General features: G+C 42.4%; 1 protein-coding gene across 3 annotated transcripts in view; it reads left to right on the top strand.

Moving 5' to 3' along the window:
• The window catches only part of MID2 (midline 2), an 89,301-nt gene extending 67,052 nt beyond the window's left edge, over nt 1-22,249 (top strand). For 2 of the 3 annotated variants that reach the window (XM_040629336.1, XM_040629326.1), the window contains exons 5-10: nt 1,084-1,232; nt 10,758-10,885; nt 11,853-12,086; nt 19,492-19,653; nt 21,139-21,346; nt 21,736-22,249. In XM_040629336.1, the coding sequence (XP_040485270.1) occupies nt 1,084-1,232; nt 10,758-10,885; nt 11,853-12,086; nt 19,492-19,653; nt 21,139-21,346; nt 21,736-22,138 (1,284 nt within the window). In that variant the 3' untranslated portion in view covers nt 22,139-22,249. The remainder of the gene's footprint in view (nt 1-1,083; nt 1,233-10,757; nt 10,886-11,852; nt 12,087-19,491; nt 19,654-21,138; nt 21,347-21,735) is intronic. The other variant, XM_040629344.1, reaches the window with a different exon arrangement.
• Nucleotides 22,250-22,592: the final 343 nt, after the last annotated feature.

Genomic DNA, 22,592 nt, shown 5'->3' with positions numbered 1-22,592 from the left:
CAAAAAGAAAAGAAAGGAATGGTAGAAATGTGGGCCAGAATTATGGAAGGACCATGCATGCTATTATAAGGGCTTTGGGCTTCATCAAAAAGGCACTGGGAAACCATTGTAGTTTCTTAGGAAGGGAGAGACTGATCGATGTGGCAGAGGTGTGCAGGGTAGATCTGATGATACTGAAGTCAGGGAAGCCATCTAAGAGGCTTATGAAATGATTCTCGATATGAGTTGATAAAGACCTAAACCAGGGAAATGCCAGCACAAATGGAAGGGAAGGACAGAACAGGCATTACTAGAAGGGAAATGATGAGAGTCATCGACTGATCAGCTGTAAAAGTTGAAGGGGAAAGAGAAGACTTCCAGGTTTTTAGCCTGCGAACTGAAGAAGCATGGTCAAGGTCAGGTGGGAGCCTCCATGCATCTGTACGGTTGCAGGTTTATTGGTCTGCCGCTCAGTGTAGTGATTATAAGGCCATGCTGGGTATACAGTGTGAGGAGTTAGGGGAGTCTGGAGTGATGATTCATACTTTGTGCCATGCCGGGTGGCTCCAGCTAAGGCAGAAGTGGAAATTTCTGGGAACATAGATCTGTGAATGCACAGGTGTGCGTAAGGGTACGTAGAGAAATATATACATTGGAACGTAGATCCTCATAAAGAACAAGGAGGTACTTTTTATTAAACACGATTGTGAAAATCTATCGACCATAAAATGTATCGATGGTGATCCCTGGGTGGCAGGGTTTCCTTTTATACTTTTTAAAAAAAATTTTCTAAATACTGTACAGTGAGCATGCACTGTTGTTGTAATCAGAAAAATTAATGGTATTAATAAAAAAGAGGAGGTAGATGACCGAGAGTATATGCCTGGGTGTGTTGTAGCGTAAGTAAGTGGGCGGTAGGTGGGAGGAGGGGCTGGCAAGACATAGACGGTAGGGTGAGAAGGTGAGTGGTTAGTACAGGGACCATAGGATATTAATAGGCCTTATTTTTAGAATCACCACAGCAGATCTCCTTCGTGTTGCTTTATTGTTTTTAATTAAGCCCTGGATGTTGAAGCTCATTTTTCTTCTGCTCATTCCTTTAAGGTTATGAAACTGAGAAAGTTGGCACAGCAGGTTGCTAATTGCCGCCAGTGTCTTGAGCGGTCAACAGTCCTCATCAACCAGGCTGAACATATTCTGAAAGAAAATGACCAGGCCCGGTTTCTCCAGTCTGCAAAAAATATTGCCGAGAGGTGAGCTCCTTCTATGCTTTTCTCCAGGCCTGCTCTTAGGAAATGGGTGCAGTTGGAAGTCACTCAGTTCTGTTCGGCATGCACATAGCAGCTGCCACCTGAAGATCTTACCAGATAGTTTTACTAAAGCCTCAGTGGTACATTGCCCTGTGGATTTCTGGCACCCTTCTCTCTCCGTAGCTTTACCACTTCTTTCAGTGCCCACCCAACCACGTACCCTGGCTCTGCCCTAGCTCTCCGCTACCCACTCAGTGCTGGAGTTTTCTTTTCCTTTTTCTTTCCTTTTTTTTTTTTTTTAAAGATTTTATCTATTTATTTGTCAGAGAGAGAGGGGGAAAGAGAGAGAGAGCACAAGCAGGGAGAGGGGCAGAGGGAGAAAGGAGCCAGATGCAGGACTCGATCCCGGGACCCAGGGATCATGACCCAAGCCGAAGGCAGACGCCCAACTGACTGAGCCACCCAGGAGTCCCAATGTGCTGGAGCTTTCTATGTTGGTGTTAGGGGCAGAAAGATCTTTGGCCACAGAGCTAGGTGTGTGCCCTCCCTAAGTCTTTGTGCAGTTTTTATTGCTTTCATTTAGTTATCTCTCACATGATGGATAGAGCAGTAATTCTTAGGCTTTTATTTAATCAGTCACCCCTTTGAAAATGTGATGAAAGTCCTGAGCCCTCTTTCTGGGGGGGGAGGAGAATGCATATTAGATGTATACAGGTAGAATTTTGCATACGATTCCAGAGGACTCATGGATCCTTCGAAGGCCATCTACACACCATGTGCAAAGAATCTGAAGTCTAAAGTGGAACATTGCTCGGTAGAGTCACTGAGGCTTCAAGGAGCTACAGTGACTCATTAGGCAAATCTGACCTCCTTCTATCTTGCTCTCATTTACTGAAGGCTTTGGCTCTGCGTTCACAGTATTCCTTCCTGTTGCTTCTGCCATCATTCCGGGTGACACCGGCAGCCTCCACATGGCTGACCTCATCTAATACGCTAGCCATCCATTCTCCTGGCTCTTGGCCATGCCCTCCTCCCGTGACCCTGACCTCTGCTCCACATCCACCCACTTCTGTGGCTCCTAAGCTGAACCTCACCATCCCTCAGAATTACGCTTAAATCATAAATTCAAACACCCCACGTTCTAGCTACAACCTCCGTACTTACAGTTGATTGTATTTCCTCCAAAGCATCTGTTCTTCAGCTTCATCGGGACCCCTAAGACCCGACCCCTACTTAACCAGCTGTCTACTGTCTTCACTTCTTTCTTTGGCCTGTTGTGGGTCTGTGCTTTCTCACTTCAGCTGCTCACTGTCGTTGCAATATACCCACTTCCCTGGCCCCCACTGTCTTTTTATCACACCAACCTGATTGAACCACCCAACCCTGAATCAGCCCAGCTCTTCCCACCTTTTCTTTTTTTTTTTAAAGATTTTATTTATTTATTTGAGAGAGATAAAGATAGTGAGAGAGAGCACGAGCAGGGAGGAGAGGGTGAAGCAGAGTTCCTNGAGCAGGGAGCCCGATGTGGGACTCGATCCCAGTACCCTGGGATCATGACCTGAGCTGAAGGCAGCCGCTTCATCGACTGAGCCACCCAGGGGCCTCTCTTTCCACCTTTTCCATGTCTGTATCTGCTGGAGAAAACCACGTAACCAAAGACGTTGGTACTACCACACTACACGTTTATGGCTCCTAATCTCACCGGGGCCCCGAAATCCTCTGTGTCGCTTTGGTCAGCTTTCTGTTTGCTTTGTCTCCCTAATGGCTATTTCAGATTTTCTGTGTTTAACTCAAAAATTCCAACCCTGTCACCTTCCTGCTCATGCTCAGCAAATGATTTCATGCCCTGTTTTAGAGAGAGAGTGGTAGGTATGAAAGGACAAAGTTCTCAGCTTCTCTAACCAAACTGCTGGGCATGTCTACATCCATGACTTCTGCCTCCCCCCTCCTTTTTTTTTAAGTAGGCTCCGTGCCCAGTGTGGAGCCCAAGGTAGGCCTGAACTCACAAGCCTGAGATCAAGACCTGAGTTGAGATCAAGAGTCCAATGCTTACCCGACTGAGCCACCCAGGCACCCCTCCCTTCTGATTATAATAGAAGAGATGTCCCTTCATTTGTGCTTTGGCCACATGCCTCCTTTTCCCCCATAGCTTCAGTGTCTCCCTTTCTCTAGTTAACTTCACATCCACTTTCAAACCCACTTATGTCTCTCCTATCTAAAAAATATAATACCCACAACTTTCTTCTCCCTCATACCCCCTCTAGCTATTGCCCTCTCCCTCTCCTTCCCGCATAGCAGACTTCTACAAAGACAGTGCCATTTCCTCACCTCTGACTTACTCTTCTTCAACATTAAAAGTCATTTATATTAAAGTAATACTTGTGCATAGTTAAAAAGTCAAATATTACTAGTAGTCATATTGCAAGAAATAGCAATCTTCTCCTCACTGCTGATTTCTGTTCTCCAATAAGAATAATATCGAGCATTTACTCTGTGTTGAGCATTATTCTAAGCCCTTGTAAGTATTAACTCATTTAATCCTCACAAACCTCATGAGATAGATACTATCATTAACCCCATTTTACAAGTGAAAGAATGAGGCTCAGAGAGGTTGTGTGACTTGCCTAAGATCACCCAACTAGCAAGGGACAGAGGCAGGATTCAAACCTAGGGAGTCTAATGCCATAGTTTATACTTTTCCAACAAAACCAAGCAGTTTCAACTCTGTTAGGTATTTCTTTTGGCATGACCTTTACATTTCTAAATAACATCTTATATTGCTGTTTTCCCCCCAATTTTAGACATTAACAATTGACTTCTGCAAACCTGGAGATTTTTCAGCCATCATTTCCTCAAATATTTTGTAAAAGATTTTATTCCTTTATTAGAGAGAGAGAGAAAGAGCAAGCAGGGGGAGGGGCAGAGGGAGGGAGAGAATCTCAAGCTGACTCCTCACTGAGTGTGGAGCTTGATGCGGGGCTTAATCTCACGACCCTGAGATCCTGACCTGAGCCGAAACCAAGAGTTGGACGCTTAACCGACAGAGTGACCCAGGCGCCCCCCCCAAGTATTCTTTTTTTTTTAAAGACTTATTTATTTATTTATTTATTTATTTATTTATTTATTTGAGAGTGAGAGAGACAGAGATCACAAGAGAGAGCATGAACAGGGAGGAGAGGGAGAAGCAGGCTCCCGGCCGAACAGGCAGCCGGACTCGGGGATCGATCGCAGAACCCCAGGATCATGACCTGGGCCTGGTGAGCACAGCATAACATATAGACTTGTCGAATCACTGTGTTGTATACCTCAAACTAATGTAACATTGTATGTCAACTTTTTCTTTTTAAAAGAAACTTAAAATCAAAATGTGGACAGAGCATGGAATGCAGTTATCATAACTGTCATAATGTCTAATTCTAACATCCGTGTCAGTTCTGGGTCAGTTTCAATTGATTGCTTTTTCTCCTCATTATGGGTCGTATTTTCTTCCTTCTTTGCATATCTGATCTTTTTTTTTTTTTTTGGATGTCAGACATAATGAAATTTAACTTATTGGGTGCTGTATATTTTTGTATTTCTATAAATATTCTTAAGGTTTGTTCTAGGACACAGTTAAGTTACTTGAAAATAGCTTGATCCTTTTGGGTCTTGTTTTTAAGGTTTGTTGGGTGGAATCAGAGCAGTGTTTAGTTTAAGGCACATTGTTCCACACTAGTGAGGCAAGACGTTTCTGAGTACTCTCCTGAGTGCTCCATGCATCATGAGATTTTCCAGTCTGGCTCTTGGGAATAGACGCTATTCCTGGCCCTTTGGGAGCACCAGGGATTGTTCCCTCTCATCCTTTAAAAAAAGTTTTTAAAAAAAATTTATTCATTTGAGAGAGAGCGAGAGCACGGGGGGCGGGGCAGAGGGAGAGGGAGAAGCAGACTCCCTGCTGAACAGGGAGCCCGATGCAGGGCTCGATCCCAGGACCCCGGGATCATAATGTGAGCTGAAGGCAGATGCTTAACCAGCTGAGCCACCCAGGTGCCCCTCCCTCTCATCTCTTTAGGGGGCTCTTTCTTTGGCCTTGGGCAGTTTCCTCACATGCATGTGTTGATCGGTATTTTGTTGAATACTTGGAGGGGAACCTTCCGAAGGTCTCCAGAAATCTGTCTGTGCAGCCGTCTCCTCTCTGGTACTCCGCCCTGTGAACTCCGGCCAACTTAGTCTCCCAGACTCTCAGTGTTCTCAATTAGAGGCTTCCTCAGGCTCTGCCTGATTTCCCCTTCATGTACCATTTTACTCTCTTAATTTTGCTGGAACAATTTTTTCCCATAGTCTTCTAAGAAAGAGTACATGGGAAGTAAATTTTTGAGAACCTTTTGTTTAAAAAAATATTTGAAGTTTATTTTCACATTTGATAAGTTGGAAATAAATTTCCCTTATAATTTTGAAGGCATGGCTCTANTTTCTCTATTGTCTCCTAAATTCCAGTGTTAGGCTGAGAAACCCACTGCTATTTTGATTCCTGATCTTTTAAATGTAACCTGTATTTTAAAATTTGAAGCTTTTAAGGTCTTATCTTTAATCCAGTTTTTCTGAAATCCTCCGAGATATGACTTGGTGTGGGTCTTTTATCATTCATTTTTGTTGGGCATTAAGTAGGTCTTTCCAATCTGGAGCCTAGTGACTTTTCATTCTGGGACGTTCTCTTATATTATTCACTAATAATTTCCTCTCATTTATTTTCTCTCTTCTCTCTTTCTGGGACTCTAATTAGTCAGAGGTTGGACATTCTAGATTATCTCTGATGTTTAAAATCTTTCATTTCCTAGTTTTCATGATACTGTCTTCTTGTTCTATCATCTGAGATGTTTCCTTAATTTTTCATCAGTCTGTCTATTAAAATTTTAATTTCAGCATTCTTATTTTTATTTATAAGAGCTCTTTCTTGATCTTTGCTTCTATTTTTTTAAAGCATTCTGTCCTTGCTTTGTGGATGCAAACTCTGTTTCTCTTCTTGAAGATACGGACGATCATTTAAAAAGCTTCTTCTAAACTCTTTATTGTTTTGGTCTCCTCCAAGTTCCTTTTCTCTGTTTGTTTTAGTTTCTGTCTTTCCCTAAATGTCTGGTAAGCTTTTGGCTGCCTGTTTGAATTTAAGCACTAGAAGGTGACTGGAAGATCTGAGGGGACGGGGACAGTTTCCTGCGTGGTGAATGTCACTATAGGATAATAAGGTGAAATGCCGGATTTTTATTGAGGGGACCCAAGTGTCAGTTCTGTAGGTGTTTTCTCGTCAGTCAGTTTCCCCTGGAAGGAATTCACCTCTCTCCTGCTTCTGGCGGGGGAGGTGGGGTATAAGCCTGGCTGCCACCATTCTGGGAGCCAAGCAAGGAAAGGTGGCTGAGGGTTTTAAGACCGCTTTTGGTACAGCGTCAAAGCTCTGCGGAAAGTGAACCTCACATCTCCTGCCAGGACGAGGGAGGAGTCGTCTCTGGTTGAGTGGATCTGGAGTCTAGCTGTTCTTCATACAAACTTTCAACTCTCGGCAGCACAAAATCAGCTTGATGTTGGCTTCCTGACCCAGCTTTCTCTGGTCTGTTGTTGGTTACTGCTCATCCATCCCTTTCTAGCTTCCAAACATTTGTTGACAATCTCTTACTTGCTGGCATGTCTTTTTCCATTCTCTTTGTCTTTGTGGGTTTATGACATTTTATTCTTTGACTGTCATTTCAGTGGTATTTCATGAGAGCAGAGATAAAACATAAATTTAAACCACTGTATTTAATTATCCTCGCTCACTCTTCAACTCTCTGAAATGTCTTCTGCCACTACCACACTATTCCAAGTGTTCTTTCCAAGGTTGCCAGATGGATACCTTGTTGCCAAATCTCATAGACAGTCCTTTGTTTTATCTTCCTGTTATCATCTTACTTAGCCACTCAGTAGCATTTGTGCCTACTGACGATTCGAGTCGTACTCGAAATTTCTCTGCCCTTAGCTTCCATGAACAGTCCTGCTTTTCTCCCTACCTGCCTAGTTTCTTTTGCTTTGGGGAGCAAATCGCCTTTGACCTATTCCTTCAATGCTGTTGTTTTTTATGATTCTGTTTTAGGCTAGTCTCTTCTTTCTCGAGAATCATCTGCCCAATCTAAATATCTTCATCAGTGGTTTCTCACAGGGTCTGAAATTCTTCCCCACCAATAATAATTGTAATAATCTATTATGGACCAAGACTTCAGTTAAAATGAAATTTCAGCTGGGAGAGTGTTCCTTCCCCCTTGCAAATGACGCTTATATCGTCCTTGAGAGATAACTAATGTTGTTTTGCTTAAACATATTAAACATAGAAACACACACACACTTACCCCAATGCCATTTTTACTCATCCTTAACCTTCCAGCCACTGTTAACATTTGGGAGTATAGTATCCCAATATTTAGATTTTTATTTTTTTAAAGATTTTTATTTATTTGAGAGAGAGTGCACAACTGGGGAGGGGCAGAGGGGAAGGGAGAAAGGATCTGAAGCAGACTCCACACTGAGCATGGAGCCTGATGCGGGGCTCAATCCCACAACCGTGAGATCATGACCTGAGCCAAAACCAAGAGTCAGACGCTTAACTGATTGAGCTGCCCAGGTGCCTTTAGATTTAATATATATTTCACAAACAGAAGGTCATACTGTATATACTTCATTATACCCTATGTTTGAAACTTAACAATATATCATGCACTTGTCCCTGTCATTGGATATTATTGGATAACCTGATTTCCAGTGGCCTCGTAGTATTTCATCTTTTGGTGTATAACACATTGCTTAGCTCAGTTCCCATGCTTAGACAATTAGGTTGCATAGGGTATGGTGAGTGCCCTTATGGTTGTATCTTTGCTTACACCTCAGTTATTTCCTTAGTAAAAAATTTATGAAGTAGAACTGGGGTATCAAAGAATATTTGCATTTTAAACGATGTTGGTATTTAATGCCAAAGTGATCTCCAAAATTTGTTATCAATTTCAGTCCTAATAAAATATGCAGGCATTATCTCATACAGGCATAAAAAGCTCCTATAATTGTCATTATTTATAATCTTAAATGCTGTCTCATTTTAATTTACATTTATTTGATTCTTCATGTAGTTGGGCTTTTAAATATATTTTTGAAATATTTTATTTATTTATTTGAGAGAGAGAGAGTGAACGAGTGAGAGAGAGAGAGCACAAGCCAGGGGAGAGGCAGAGGGAGAAGGAGAGAAAGAGAGAGAAGCAGACTCCCCGCTGAGCAGGGAGCCTGATCCCAGGACCCCAGGATCATGACCTGAGACAAAGGCAGATGCTTAACCAACTGAGCCACCTAGGCGCCCTGGGCTTTTAAGTATATTTGTTGCCTATTTGTTTTCATGTTGTGTGAATTAACTTTCTGTTTTAGTTGTCTGTGCTCCTGTCACTACTCTCCTTTTTGCTCATTCTAGACACCTTAAAATCTCTTCTGCCCTCAATTTTGACCCCTTCCAGCCCATCCCTGCAGCCAGAGTACTCTTCCTAAAACATGAATTTGTGCATCACTCCTCTGCACAAAGTGTTTCGGTGGCCCATATTGTTCTTCAGATAAAGTGCAAAGCTTGCAACATGGCCTACAAGGCCCAGCATGCCTTTGCTAATTCTTCAGCCTTCAGGCAAGAGAGAACACACACATCCACACAGTCTCTGCTTACCTAACTCCTACTCATCGTGTAGGTTATTGTGTAAAATGAATTTCCTCTGGGGAGATTTCCCTTAGTGCCCCAGTCCCTGCCAGGTGGGTCTTGTTATGTCATAGTCCCTTTGTAGCAGCACTTCTGGTGCCTATCTAATATCGTTCTCCTCTATCAACTGCGAACTTTGTGAGAGTGAGGACCACAACTGTGTGTCTCCAGTGTGCCTAGCACAGTGCCTGGCACATTAGTTGTGCTCAGTGAGTATTGGATGGATAGATGGTTGGATGGATGGATGGATGGATGGATGGATGCACAGATGGATGAATGGAAGAAAGAAGATTGGGGAGGCCAAGTAGAAATTTCATGAGCCAATTTTCCGCCTTAACTCTTGACCTAAAGGGGTTGCTGTCTTCTTAACTCATCAAATCCTGGAAGAGTGGCCATTTAACGTGAGACCTGAAGATTATACTGAGTTAGTCTTTCATTTGTTTATCCTGGCCTCCAGTTTATTCCTAAAACATCTCTATTTTCACAAATATCCAAGAGCTCTTGTTGGTAGAAGTGTAACAGGGTGTACATGCATGAGGATATATCTTTGTTTAACTCCTCAACCCCTTACAACTAGTTCACCAGAGAAGTTTCCTCTCTGTTCTTCTTGCGTTCAGTGCCTCTTCCCTTCATTCTACCTTCGTATTGTTGCCAAATTAATGTATCTTTCCGTTCTGTCATTTGCATGTTCAAGGATCTTCACTGGCTCTGATTTAGAAGGTCTGTCACAGGGCCTCAACATGTATGCTTTAGTCAACACTCTGATGTGTAATCATGAATTCAAGAAAATTCTGATGTGTAATCATGGTTAAGAATTGCTGAAGCACAGAAAAATGTACCTTAATTTTTTTTTTTTAAAGAGCTGCCTAAATTGGTTCAGGGTATAGAGCTTAGAATCCAGTGAACATGGATTCAGTTATATTTCTTTCTTTTCCTGACCCTTACTGGTCGTGTGACCTTAGGCAAGTTACTTAAGCTTTCTATTTGTCATTTCTCGTTTACATTAAATCTCATTGTCATTTACAAAATGGAAATAACATTTACTACACAGGATTATGGCAAGAGGTGGATTAAACGATGTATGTAAAGTGCATGCATGGTCTCTTCTACCTACTAAGTGCTCAACAAATGTTAGCAGCTGTGTTGTTGTTAGTCATTCCATTATTCGTTCAACAATTGTTTATTCACCATGCGGCCAACACCGTGTTACGGACCGTGGAAGATATGAGAGGTACAAAATATAAACCCTGCTCTTGAGATGCTTAGAACTAGCTGGGGAGATAAAACTCACATAGCATTATATAGTCATATTAAATAATCATAAAATTAAATGCAAATGTTATAAAAGAGCGAATAAAGCACAGTATTCAGGTGAAGGCTTGAATTCAGCCCCAGCATGCTGGCTTGTTGATTAGCATAAAAAAATAGAGGGGGAGAAAAAAAGTCTCTCAAACTGCTCTTACCAAGCCTTCAGAGGTCTAGTTTTGATGCTGCCTGCCAGATGGAAAATGATGCAGAGGGGAAAAAATCCTGTATTTACTTCTCAAAATTAAGACAGGATGGGGGAGTGTGTTTGAGGGGTGAACATATGTGAATAAATATGGTATAACCCTTAATTGGTTCCTGATGATTAAATTTTAAATGGTTTCCATTGGAAAAGCAGAGATATGATATTTTTCACTTAATGAATCAAGCCCTATGAGTCATTTGTTTTCGCCTTGTTGAACCAGAAATCAAACATTGGATAAAGGTTGCAAACCGATTTTGATGTATATTGATGTACTTTTTCTCTTTTCCAGGGTCGCTATGGCAACAGCATCTTCTCAAGTTCTGATTCCAGACATCAATTTTAATGATGCCTTTGAGAACTTTGCTTTAGATTTTTCCAGAGAAAAGAAACTGCTGGAGGGGCTAGATTATTTAACAGGTGTGAAAATACTGTGGTTTCCTTCCCGTTTTAATGCTTATCTTTTGGTGTTCTCTTACTTTAAGGTAATCAGAAAAGGACGATATTTGCAATGAAAATGCTTTTATAACCTTTAAGACAATACAGCTATCTTTTTAGATAGAATATCCTTTAGCTCATGTAACAGAAAAGAAAGATGATGTGTCAAAGATTTCTGGGGGCAGACGAGTATACCATCATACTTAAAGATCAAGAAAAAACAAGACGTTGCTGGTGGATTTCTCCTTATGAGCTTATCAGTAATATATTGTTGCTTGTTGTTGAGGGGGTTAGAGCTCAGATGGCAGTTATGGAATATTAAAGCAAGTCCCACATAGATATGGGTACCGTTCAAATGATTTTAAGGAAATTTGAGGAACTGGCAGATTAGGATGAAAAATGGGAAAAATACCTGGCTTGCAGACAATTGTAGGAAATGAGGTTTACGACCAGCCTATGAAAAATGCTGGCTACCTTCAGGCTTATTGATTGGCTATTTCATGAGAAAAATGTACACATACAATAACTTTGCATTGGTCATTATTTTTGTTAACATATTAAAATAACAGTCATTTATCGAACAACTACTTTGTGCCAGGCACTGTGATTTAATTTTATATTATGAATATCCACCGCAAATGTGTGAGGTAGTTACCATCCCTTATTTCACAGACGACGGAACTCATATTAATTTGCGCTTGGCCATACTGCCCAAAACATATGGTAAAACTTATTTTAAAATAAAAAGAAACAGGTCGGAGGTCATGCAATAAGAAAACCACGTGACCACGTGAGGTCTCAGCCCTTGGCTTCCATTGAACGCTTCTTATTGATGAAGAGAACCTCCCCTCCACAGGATGTTGAGTTGGGCAGCAAGAGTTAACGATTGTTAAAATTTGGGAACAGAGAGTGTGCCTTCCTCACCTTCTTTTCCACCTTTCCTTTACAGCCCCAAACCCACCATCTATCCGAGAGGAACTCTGTACTGCCTCCCATGACACCATTACAGTCCACTGGATCTCGGATGATGAGTTCAGCATCAGCTCCTATGAGCTTCAGTACACCATATTCACTGGCCAGGCTAACTTCATCAGTAAGTCATGGTGTAGTTGGGGCCTGTGGCCAGAGATAAGGAAATGTAAGGAAGCAGTAAGCTGCTCAAGATTGGCCGGGGCGCCACGAGGCAAGTGTTTGTAAGACATGTTAGGTTGTTGAGTATAGTGTTGCGTAGACAGCACAAGCTCCCCCAATGCAAAGATTGCATTGCTGGGTGGACAAGCAAGTTGTGTATTTCCTTGCTGGGGCAGTCACTGGGGCCACTCCCATGTGTTTGTGTAACCCGTAGCCTTTCTTCGGTCAATCCATGTCACTCTACTCATCGTGAGTCAGAACCCAGCTCAGAATTCATCCCTGGGTAGCTACGCCACCGCCATCGCTGATTCTGTGTCTGTGACCATCTCTCTCCTCGGCTCTTCTTCCACTTCATTATCATGATAAAATACATCATGTTCCAGGATGACTACTTCCTTCCCCGGACCTATTTGTATCAGCGACGATCGATCGTGATAAGCCTTCTGCCTCTGTCACTGTACTCCTTCTCCCTCTCCTCCAAGAATTACACCAAATACAAAAACGTGTCAGTGGGCCACAAAATGAAAGCTGTTCAAAAAGCAGTCACTGAGCTCACATGTTATGGCTTCACCTTCTGATGAATTGGAGAGCAAGACAAGGCAGAATAGAAACATGACTCATCGATGGCCAGATAAGAGGGACCTGGCTGCGAATTCCCCTCCCTGTGCCAGGGAGAGCTGGAAAGCAGAATTAAAACTGGATTCAAGACTGGAAGGGATTCCCACCCTAAGGTGCACCCTGGGTTCCCACCCTCGTCTGCAGAACTGCAAATTAGTATTTTCTTTTACCTTTGTGCTTGTGCTTCTGTGTCTGACTTCGCAGGCCCACACGAGAGGAGTTTTGCCAGCGAAACCCTCCCAATAGGCTTCCTTTTCCTGTTTGGTGCCAATGCCGGGCCACATGGTGGGCTGGGGAGGTGAGAGGACATTGGGGGTCACACTCGAAAAACACTTGCCTCGTGCAGCTCCAACTAAGCCACTTGGCCTGGGTAGCTGGGCTCCTAGGTGTTTTTTTCAGATTTTGGAGTCACAAAATCTAAGGCCTCCCTGCCATGCTTTCCTGCCCTTGTCTCTCCCTCTCTCCTGCTCTGGCAAGTCTTAGCCAGCAACTGAGCTTCTCCTTCCTGAGAGGGGTAGAGCAGTGGTCTCCTGGGAGCTGAGACATAAGTCCAAGCGACAAAGATCTAAGGGCTGTCCTCTTCATTTTCAAAGATATATAGTCCTTCATAAAGAAGAACTTAAGGGATAATTCTTAATGGCAATAGGATCGTAGCGCCTTAGAATTGGAGGGAACCTTAGAAGTCCTTTAGGCTAATCATCTTCCCTTCCACCAGACGCCCAGTGGATGATTGTCCTGTCTCTACTGGAACATTTCCAGTTGCAGTGATGGGCAGCTCACTTCTAACAAAATAACTAATTCAGTTGTTATGCAGCTATAAATAATTGTTAGTGGGTCCTTATGGAAGGCCTAACTCTTCTTCCTAGTAAATAACAATGACAATAAGAATTGATATGTGCATTCTGCTTTGCCATTTATAAATGCTCCCACATACATCATCTCACTGAGTCCCCCTGAGTTCTTCCTTAGCCTTATGAAATAGATGATACTAATTCTATTTTATTGATGAAGAAGCTGAGGTTCAAGTGAAATGAGTTGCCTAAGGTCGCAGAGCTGCAAACTGATGGAGTCAAGGTTTGAACCCAAGCCTGTCAGGCTTTAAGCTTAATGTTTCTTGAATTAAACCCAGTCCTAGCCCTGCCCTTTTTGCCTTACTAATAAACCTGACCCATCTCTCCCATGACAGTTCTTCAGATAACTTTAGGTAGCTCTCATGTACGTCCCTTCTAAATTTTCTCTTTTCCAGGCTAAACATCCTCAGTTCTTTGAATTGCTCCTCTTGTGACATGGTCTCAGGACCTTTACCGTCATGGTATTCTTTTTAGGAACACACTCCTTTGTGACAAGGTGGTTTATAAAATGCCCTGTCAAGGGGCGCCTGGGTGGTGCAATTGGTTAAGCCCCTAACTCTTGGTTTTGGCTCAGGTTGTGATCTCAGGGCCCTGGGATCGAGTCCTGCATTGGGCTCCACGCTCATCATGGAGTCTGCTTGAGATTCTCTCTCCGTCTGCCTCTCCTGCTTGTGCTCTCTCTCTTTCTAAAATAAATAAATAAAATCTTTTTAAAAAATGTACTGTCAAAAAAGCAAACACAGTACTCGAAAAGTGGTCTGACCACCACAGAAGACAGCTGGATTATTTCTCTTGTACGTTAGGTGATGTCCCCCAGCCCCTAACCTTTTCATTCCAGTAGTCACATTGACTACTGAGTGTTGACTACTGAGCATGTAGTCAGTTGAAATCCCTCGGTCTTTCGAATCCTTGATTGTCTAAACTGAAATGGAACACCTTGAATTCATCCGTATTACATTTTGTCTGGTTAGCTTTGAATTCACATTCCAGCCTGCCAAAATCCTTTGAAAGCCAGTTTCTGCCTTCCCAGCCTGCCTTCTGTGTCTTCTTCCAGTCAAGTGGAATAGGACAGGGACAAAGGCAGAGCCCTGAGCAAAAGTCTGTCTGGCAATGGGCAGATAAGATGAAACTATTTTAGGTGCTCTTGGGTGCTCAGTAGGTTGAGCCTCTGACTCTTGATTGTGGCTCAGGTCATAATCTCAGGGTCCTGGGAGAGAGCCCCGTGTTGGGCTCTGTGCTCAGTGGGGAGTCTGCTTGTCAGACTCCAAATAAATAAATAAATAAATAAATAAATAAATAAATAAATAAAATCTTAAAAAAAGAGATGAAACTATTTTACTAGGAATACATATTCATGAAGATTCAATGTCCTAGTCTTATCTGTCGGTCTGGCCTACCACTGTTCTGCCATTGTTGATTGAACCTTGGCTCTGAGAGCTACTTTCCTTTGAGGTTTTTCCACATTTTCTCTTCTTAAACCACTTTATTGGGATATAATTGGCATTCAAAAAGTTGTCCATCAACAGATCAATGGATAAAGAAAATGTGGTATGTCCATACAATAAAATATAAATTCTGCCATTTGTGACAACGTGGATGAACCTGGAGTGCATTATGCTAAGTGAAATAAACCAGACACGGAAGGACAAATACTATGTGATACCATTTATATGAGGAATCTTAAAATTATCAAACTCCACATTTTCTTTAACCAGAAATTTCTTCCTTGTCGGCTAGAATTTTGTCTGGAAAAGTAGTTCCCCTTGTTCTTCTTTTGCTTTTTTTCTTTTTCTTTGTCTCTCTCTCATTCTCTCTCTCTCTCTCTCTCTCTTTTTTTTTTTTTTAGCTTTCTCCCTTCATCTGTAACTATCTCCCCACCTCATCTAAGATTTGGAATGGTCACAAGCCAATAATGTTTCCGATGATGCTGTTAGCTGAATTCAAACAGATGTTTGGCTGATTGTCTTCCCCATTACTGTCTATCTTTCCTCTATTTCAATTTTGTGTTTTGCATTATGAAAGCACTGGCTAAACCTTCTGTCTGGCCAGGCAGCCTGTAACACACTGCCACAAAGATAAAACTTCTATTTCCTCTCCTTTTCATTTCCATGCAAATGTTCTCCACCACACGTTTACGCTCGGGTTCATGGATTTCCATATTATGGAACAAGGTGTATGCTTCCATTACCGGAATTCACTCATCAACCCCATCTCGCCAAGTCTCAGTGATACCCAGAGAATCCTATATTTACCTTTTCAAAATTTAGAAATGGTTTCAAAATTACAGAAAATTTGTAAGAGTAGCACAAGGAATGCCTGTATACTCTTTACCCAGATTCATTTATTGTTAATATTTTGTCCCCTTTCCTTTCTCATTTGCTAGCATTCCCCATCTCTCTCTCTCTTTCTGAACCATTTGAGAGTAAGTTGCATACATCATGACCTTGACCACTAAATTCTTCAGTGTAGGTTTTCTAAGAATAAGGAAACTTTTATATAACCACAGTGTGGTTATCAACTTGAAGAGATTTGATACAATACTTCTTCTGATCCCACCATTCATACTCCGATTTTGACAGTTGACCCAATAACACCCTTTATAACATAGAGGACCTGATATTGCCCTTTAGAGTCGAGGATTGGGTATTGCATTTATTTGTCATTATTCCTAGCCCCCTTTACTCTGGAACACTTCCTCAGTCTTTGTCTTTAACAACTTTGACGTCTTTTTAAAAATGTCCTTTATTTTGGGTTCCTTTGATGTTTCCTCACGATTTACATTCAGACTGTGCATGCATGGCTGGAATACTGCATCGGAGATGTTGCGTTCTCCTTAGGATATCACATCTGGAGGCATATGATGTCCACTTGCCCTTCGTTGGTGATGCTAATTTTGTTCAGCTGCTCAAAGGCGTTGCCGGATTTCTTCACTACGTAGTTACTATTTTTCTTTTTGCAACGAATAAGCAATCCATGTGGTGACACTTTGAGACAATGAAAAGGTCCTGCTTCCTCATCAAACCCATCCCACCCACACTCCTGTTTTAGCATCAGTCAAAAATTCTTGCCTGGTCCAGTCTTTACCCTGATGATTGCAAAATGATGATTTTCCAAATGAGCATTCCCTTGCCCATTTACCAGTTGGCATTCTGCATTCAGCTGTAAGCAAAAACCCCACCCTCTGCTTATTTATTTACATCTCAGTATGGACTCACGAATTCTCTTTCTTCAGTGGTTTATAATTCTTCACCACCCTTGCTTATTTTGATGCTCAGGTTGTCCAGATTTAGCCAGTAAGGGCCGTTTAAGCTGACTCCTGGGTCCTTTACTTCTCCCATCATTTTCTTGAGCACTTCTTTACTTTCTAGCAGAACAAAAGATTCTAGGCTCATATTGACTTTATCCTCCCCCAGCCTTGAAATCAGCCATTTTCCTGAGGAACCCTGGTTCCTTTGAATGGGAGGATGTTATTAGAGAACAAGATCTGGATACTAGAAATACATACATACACCCATGTATGTATACGTGTGCACACATATAATAGACACACATACGTAACATATGTGCGTGTCCGGATGCACACACACACTTCTATAGAAATCATGAGTTCATACCAGTACCTCCAATTCCAGTCCATCCCCACAGGTTCTTTCTTGCCTTCCCCCATTCCATATTGGTACATTCCGACTTCCACAGTGAGAACCCTGGCTCCCAACAATTCAACACATGGGCTCATTTGCTCAATCCTGTAATGTATCTAACAGTTTCAGAAGTGCTTTGGCCATACCACTACCGAAACAAACAATAGTTCAGGGTGTGTTTTCAGTCCTCCTCCTGCCGCCATCCCTTTGGTGTGCTTGTTTTTCTTCTGAAGTGCAGTTGGGCTCAATGGTTTCGGTTTGCCTTCAGTTTGAGTCCCCACTCTTCCCATTCGTATTGATTTAATTGCGCTTTTCTGAATTCGTAAGACAACAATGTGTTTCCAAAAGGGAAAATGAGAAAAAAGGTATTTAGAGAAGTGTCCTTCTCTCCCGTATCTTTTTAATCCCATGCCCCTGCCCCTATCCCTTTGCCTACCGACTTCAAATATATGTATGTTCTCTTATTTGCCTTTCTTTCTTGCAAAAAAAAAAAAAAATAGCATACTATCCATGCTCTTCTGCAATTTGTTTTTTTCAACTAACTGTTTACCCTGGCAATCACTTCATATCCGTGAATAGAGAGCTTCCTCAGTCTTTTTCATAGCTACATAGTACTTCATTGTGAAGTTTGTTCATTTTTTTGTTTTGTATTGTTAGAAGCATATCTGGAAGACCATTTATTTCCCTCTTTGTATTAAAATTCAATGTGCAGTTTATGATTTCTGCTGTGAATTGGTACATGGATAACCAAACCCTCCAACATTATTCCTGGCCCTTATCCTTCTTGTCTTTTCATGAGCATGACTGAGCATCTTCACCAGTTATTCTTTCTAGAACATCTCTGTTTGCCCTCCATTATGCTTCTTTTTCTAGTTTTATTTGAGACTTTTTCAACTTCCCACCAAATTCATTATAAAGCCTTCATGATCAGATCTCTTTCAAAACACTCATGATTATTATTTTTTCTAAAACACTCGTGATTATTTTTAATAATCCTTTATGAGTGCTGCATAGAAGTGACTAAATTCACTGCTCATTTTCCTTGCCCATTCTTTTGCATGCTTTGGTAGAATGATGGTTAAAAAGCAGTAGACTGGGGGCACCTGGGTGGCTCAGTCGTTGGGCGTCTGCCTTCGGCTCAGGGCGTGATCCCAGCATTCTGGGATTGAGCCCCTCATCAGGCTCCTCTGCTGGGAGCCTGCTTCTTCCTCTCCCACTCCCCCCTGCTTGTGTTCCCTCTCTTGCTGGCTGTCTCTCTCTGTCAAATAAATAAATAAAATCTTTAAAAAAAAGCAGTAGACTGATTGAAAAACTGATAACAGAAGAGAGATGCCTTGATAATTCACAAACCAGAATGTCAACCCCTCTTTTATTCACAGTTAGCCAAATATGTGTTTTTAATTATGCACATTTTTCTCTGTTTAAGTCAGTGTTTATGGTCCAAAGAGTTTTGAAAGCAGAAACCTAGATCTCTGAGCTTGGGAGAGAAGAAGGTTCCAGGCAACAATGTGTTCCTGGACCACCCAACCTCAAATGAGTATTAGAACAAGGAAGGGGCAAAGATGGGTAGTGTCAAGTGAGGAGATGGTAATCTTTACTTTGGTTCTTATGCCATGTCTTTGGCTTCCCTATGATACCTTGGAGCCCAGTAGTTTTGGAAGTAAGGGTGAGGAGAGTGTGGGAGAGATGAGCCATGAGCCCTGAAAGCTTCGCTACCTTGCAGGGACACAGCAACATTGTTGTCCACCTCATGAATTGTCACGTAGTGGAGAGCCCAGTGGACTAGGGTGAGAGACCAGAGTTATACTCAGCACCATCACCATCTGTCTGTGGCCTGGGGCAAGTCACTTTTCTTCTCTCAGTCTTAGGTTCCCATTTGTAAAATGAGGGCAATAGGGTGTGTAGGTGTCCTGTTGGTTCTGAGAGTCCATGTTCCTGTGCTCTGCCCAGCGCCACTCCATCCATACCAGGCCAGGCTCAGCTGTCAGAGGATTGGACCTTGGGGGTAAAGATCCAGAGACTCCATAAAAGTCATGATTCTGTGACTTTTGTAGAGTGGCCTTTCCTGTATTATTGGGCAGAAAACTGAAGCAATCTAACTTTCACTAGTGGTGACATCTGACTGCCAGAGGCAAGGAGCCTGGCGTAAGCCTAGCTCCGTGGGAGAAAGGAGACAGAAGATGTTATGTCACTCTGTCTCCCGGGACTCAAAAGAAAACAAAATGAAATTCTTTTTTTTTTTTTTTTGGTGGTAGTTGGGGGGGGGTGGTTGATGAATTTTCAGTGTGCTTCTCATCCTATCTCTATTACCTGCTGGTTAATGTCCTTGTCTTCCTCTCCCTTACAGGCCTGTACAATTCAGTGGATAGCTGGATGATTGTGCCCAACATTAAGCAGAACCACTACACAGTGCACGGACTTCAGAGCGGCACCCGCTACATCTTCATTGTTAAAGCCATAAACCAAGCGGGCAGCCGGAACAGTGAACCCACCCGACTAAAAACGAATAGTACGTTGTGGTGATTCCGAAAGGAAAGCTCCGTTTCTCCCTCCACGCCGGGGAGTAGCTTTGGCCTGAGCAGGGAGCCACAGCAGTGCAAGAGAGCAGAGGCACCATGCAGAGGAACTTGACCGTTTTAGTTTATGCTTTGGGCACGGGGTTTGTTGGTGCCTTTGGGAAATACATGAACATGAAGATACACACAAAGTATATGCAGTAGTAGCTGGAGTTTGAGGAGGGTGTTAGTAAAGGGTGAGAGTAAAGTTAGTAAAGGCGGGTGTTCCCCATGCTCGGGGAACAGTTGTGTATGACAGTACAATTGGGGATAATCTGGTAGAATCCTTCTGCAGAGAAGCCATACCTGTTAAGAATGCTTCCGACTGCAGGTGACTGGAAATCCAACTAACTCAACTTAACGAATAGTATTTGTGAGTAGCTAAAACAAATAGTATTTTTTGTCTCTTTCTCAAATAGCAAGAAGTTTGAAGGTAGGCAGTTCAGGGCTAGTGCAGCAGCCAGTTCTGTGATGTTGTAAAAGACCCAAGCTCCTTCTCCCTTTGCATATTGACTTATTGTCATATGGCCACCATATGACCCTTGCGACCTCCAGATGTCATATTTCCTTCTAAGATAGGAAGAGGGGGAGAGGCTTGGTGCACAGGATGGCTATCTCTTCTCTTGGGAAAGCCCGGCACTTTTCCAAAAGTGTCCCCAACCCTGTCTGACTTCTGTTTCCATCTACTTCCATCTCATTAGCCACCCCTAGCAGCAAGAGAGGCTAGGAGCTGAAATATTTAGCTTTGCTGCCCTCTATGGTGAAAGCGGGTAACAGAGAAAAAGTAGGGGGGGTGGGTTGTGTTCGCCAACAGTGTCTGCCACAGACCCATTTTGTATAATACAGCTCTTGCCACACCCAGCAACTGGCTTCTAGTCATTCGTTTCGTCATATAGTTAAAAGGAATTCTCTGTCACGAATGATCCTACACAACAAATGTTTTTTCTGATAATTCCTGATGCATCCGTCACTCTAACGAAGTTGCCTAATCATGTGTTATTTACATCCCAATTGTAAGAGGGTAGAAAGATGGTCTTCACTGAGTTCTTTTTTTTTTTTGTTCTACCACCAACCAGCAATTACCTCACCAGTTCCCCTCACTTCGTCTCACCTCGAATACTCCTTCCCCCAAGTCCTACTCACATCCCAAGCCACCCACTGAAATAAAGCAGAGTACAAGATATATTTGAGAACGTGAGAGCCTGACAGCCCCTTTTTAATTTGATAACCTATCGGGGGGGGCAGCTTATTCTTCTTTTATTGAAAATGGTGACTTCAGGCCCTACTTCCTTAATATAATCCAAGTAGCAGCCAACTTGCCTGGGCCCAAGAATGATCATCCTATCAGGAATCCCCTGGTAGTGATAGTCCTGGAGGACAGAGATGGCATTCTTAAATACTTTCTCATGCGTTTTCTTTTTTCTACTTCTTTTTTTCAGGCCAACCCTTTAAACTGGATCCCAAAATGACTCACAAGAAGTTGAAGATCTCCAATGATGGGCTGCAGATGGAGAAGGACGAAAGCTCTCTGAAGAAGAGCCATACCCCGGAGAGGTTTAGCGGCACAGGGTGCTATGGGGCAGCAGGAAATATATTCATTGACAGTGGCTGCCACTACTGGGAGGTGGTCATGGGTTCCTCCACCTGGTGAGTGGGTCCCACTTTTAGTTTTTCTCCTCCTTTTTTCCTGCCATTAGGTTCCTGGGAGATTCAGGTCCGTAGCACAAACATAGTACCAGTAAGTCAAGGTGAAAAGGCCTGTGATGAAAACCACTCCTAGAAAAATTGGCCAGCTTTTAGAAAACCAAAAATATAAAATCTTGGGAAATATGCCAGGCTAGGAGTTGGAAATTTCTCCAGCACTCTAATTGCTGACTTCGTAAAGCTCTCGTGCTATCAACATTGTGGGTCTAAATGTAAACTATTTAGTAAAGGAAGAAGCATGCATTAGATTTCTTATATATCCCATATGGTGCCTAGCACCACTCAGATCATTAATAAATGTTTATTTCTCTCTCCTTTCCACGGTCTTGCAGGTATGCAATTGGTATTGCTTACAAATCAGCTCCCAAGAATGAATGGATTGGCAAGAATGCCTCCTCGTGGGTCTTCTCTCGATGCAATAGTAACTTTGTAGTGAGACATAACAACAAGGAAATGTTGGTGGATGTGCCCCCACAGTTGAAGCGTCTGGGTGTTCTTCTGGATTATGACAACAACATGCTGTCTTTCTATGACCCAGCTAACTCTCTCCATCTTCATACTTTTGACGTGACCTTCATTCTTCCAGTGTGTCCAACATTCACAATCTGGAACAAATCCCTAATGATCCTGTCTGGCTTGCCTGCCCCAGATTTTATTGATTACCCTGAGCGGCAGGAATGCAACTGCAGGCCTCAAGAATCCCCTTATGTTTCTGGGATGAAAGCTTGCCATTAAGTTTCCAGAGAGCGTATAATTCACTGGCTCTCCAGTCCAGCAGTTCTTCCCCTCCTAAACCTCAGTTAGTGTCCAATATACAAGATACAAAATAAAGTTCATCTGAAGCATCCAAAATAACTAGATATTATAGATTTAATTTTTGTGCATTAACGCTTGTATTTGAATTAATGTACTGAGTCTCTCAGAATGAATTATCTGAGCAGTCTGGGTTCAAGCCATTGGAGGAGAAATTTAGAGAATACCTCTCATCATTGGAGAATTAAAAATTCCCAGTGATTCAGGAGTATAAATGATATTGGAAGGAATTAGGATAATTCTAAGTAAATAATGTAGAAAGATGCTCTGAACAAGGGGCTAGCCAGCCGGAAAGGTGAGTGTGTGGGGGGGGCGTGTCAGCCTTCCTAGCACTGGCCAGTTTGACCAAGTAGAATTTTGAAGTGTCCAAGGATCG

The sequence above is a fragment of the Ursus maritimus genome, assembly GCF_017311325.1.
Source record: "Ursus maritimus isolate PB19 chromosome X unlocalized genomic scaffold, ASM1731132v1 scaffold_X1, whole genome shotgun sequence".
Taxonomy (NCBI): domain Eukaryota; kingdom Metazoa; phylum Chordata; class Mammalia; order Carnivora; family Ursidae; genus Ursus; species Ursus maritimus.
Note: the sequence above shows the minus strand (reverse complement) of the source record. Positions and strands in the feature narration are given on the sequence as shown.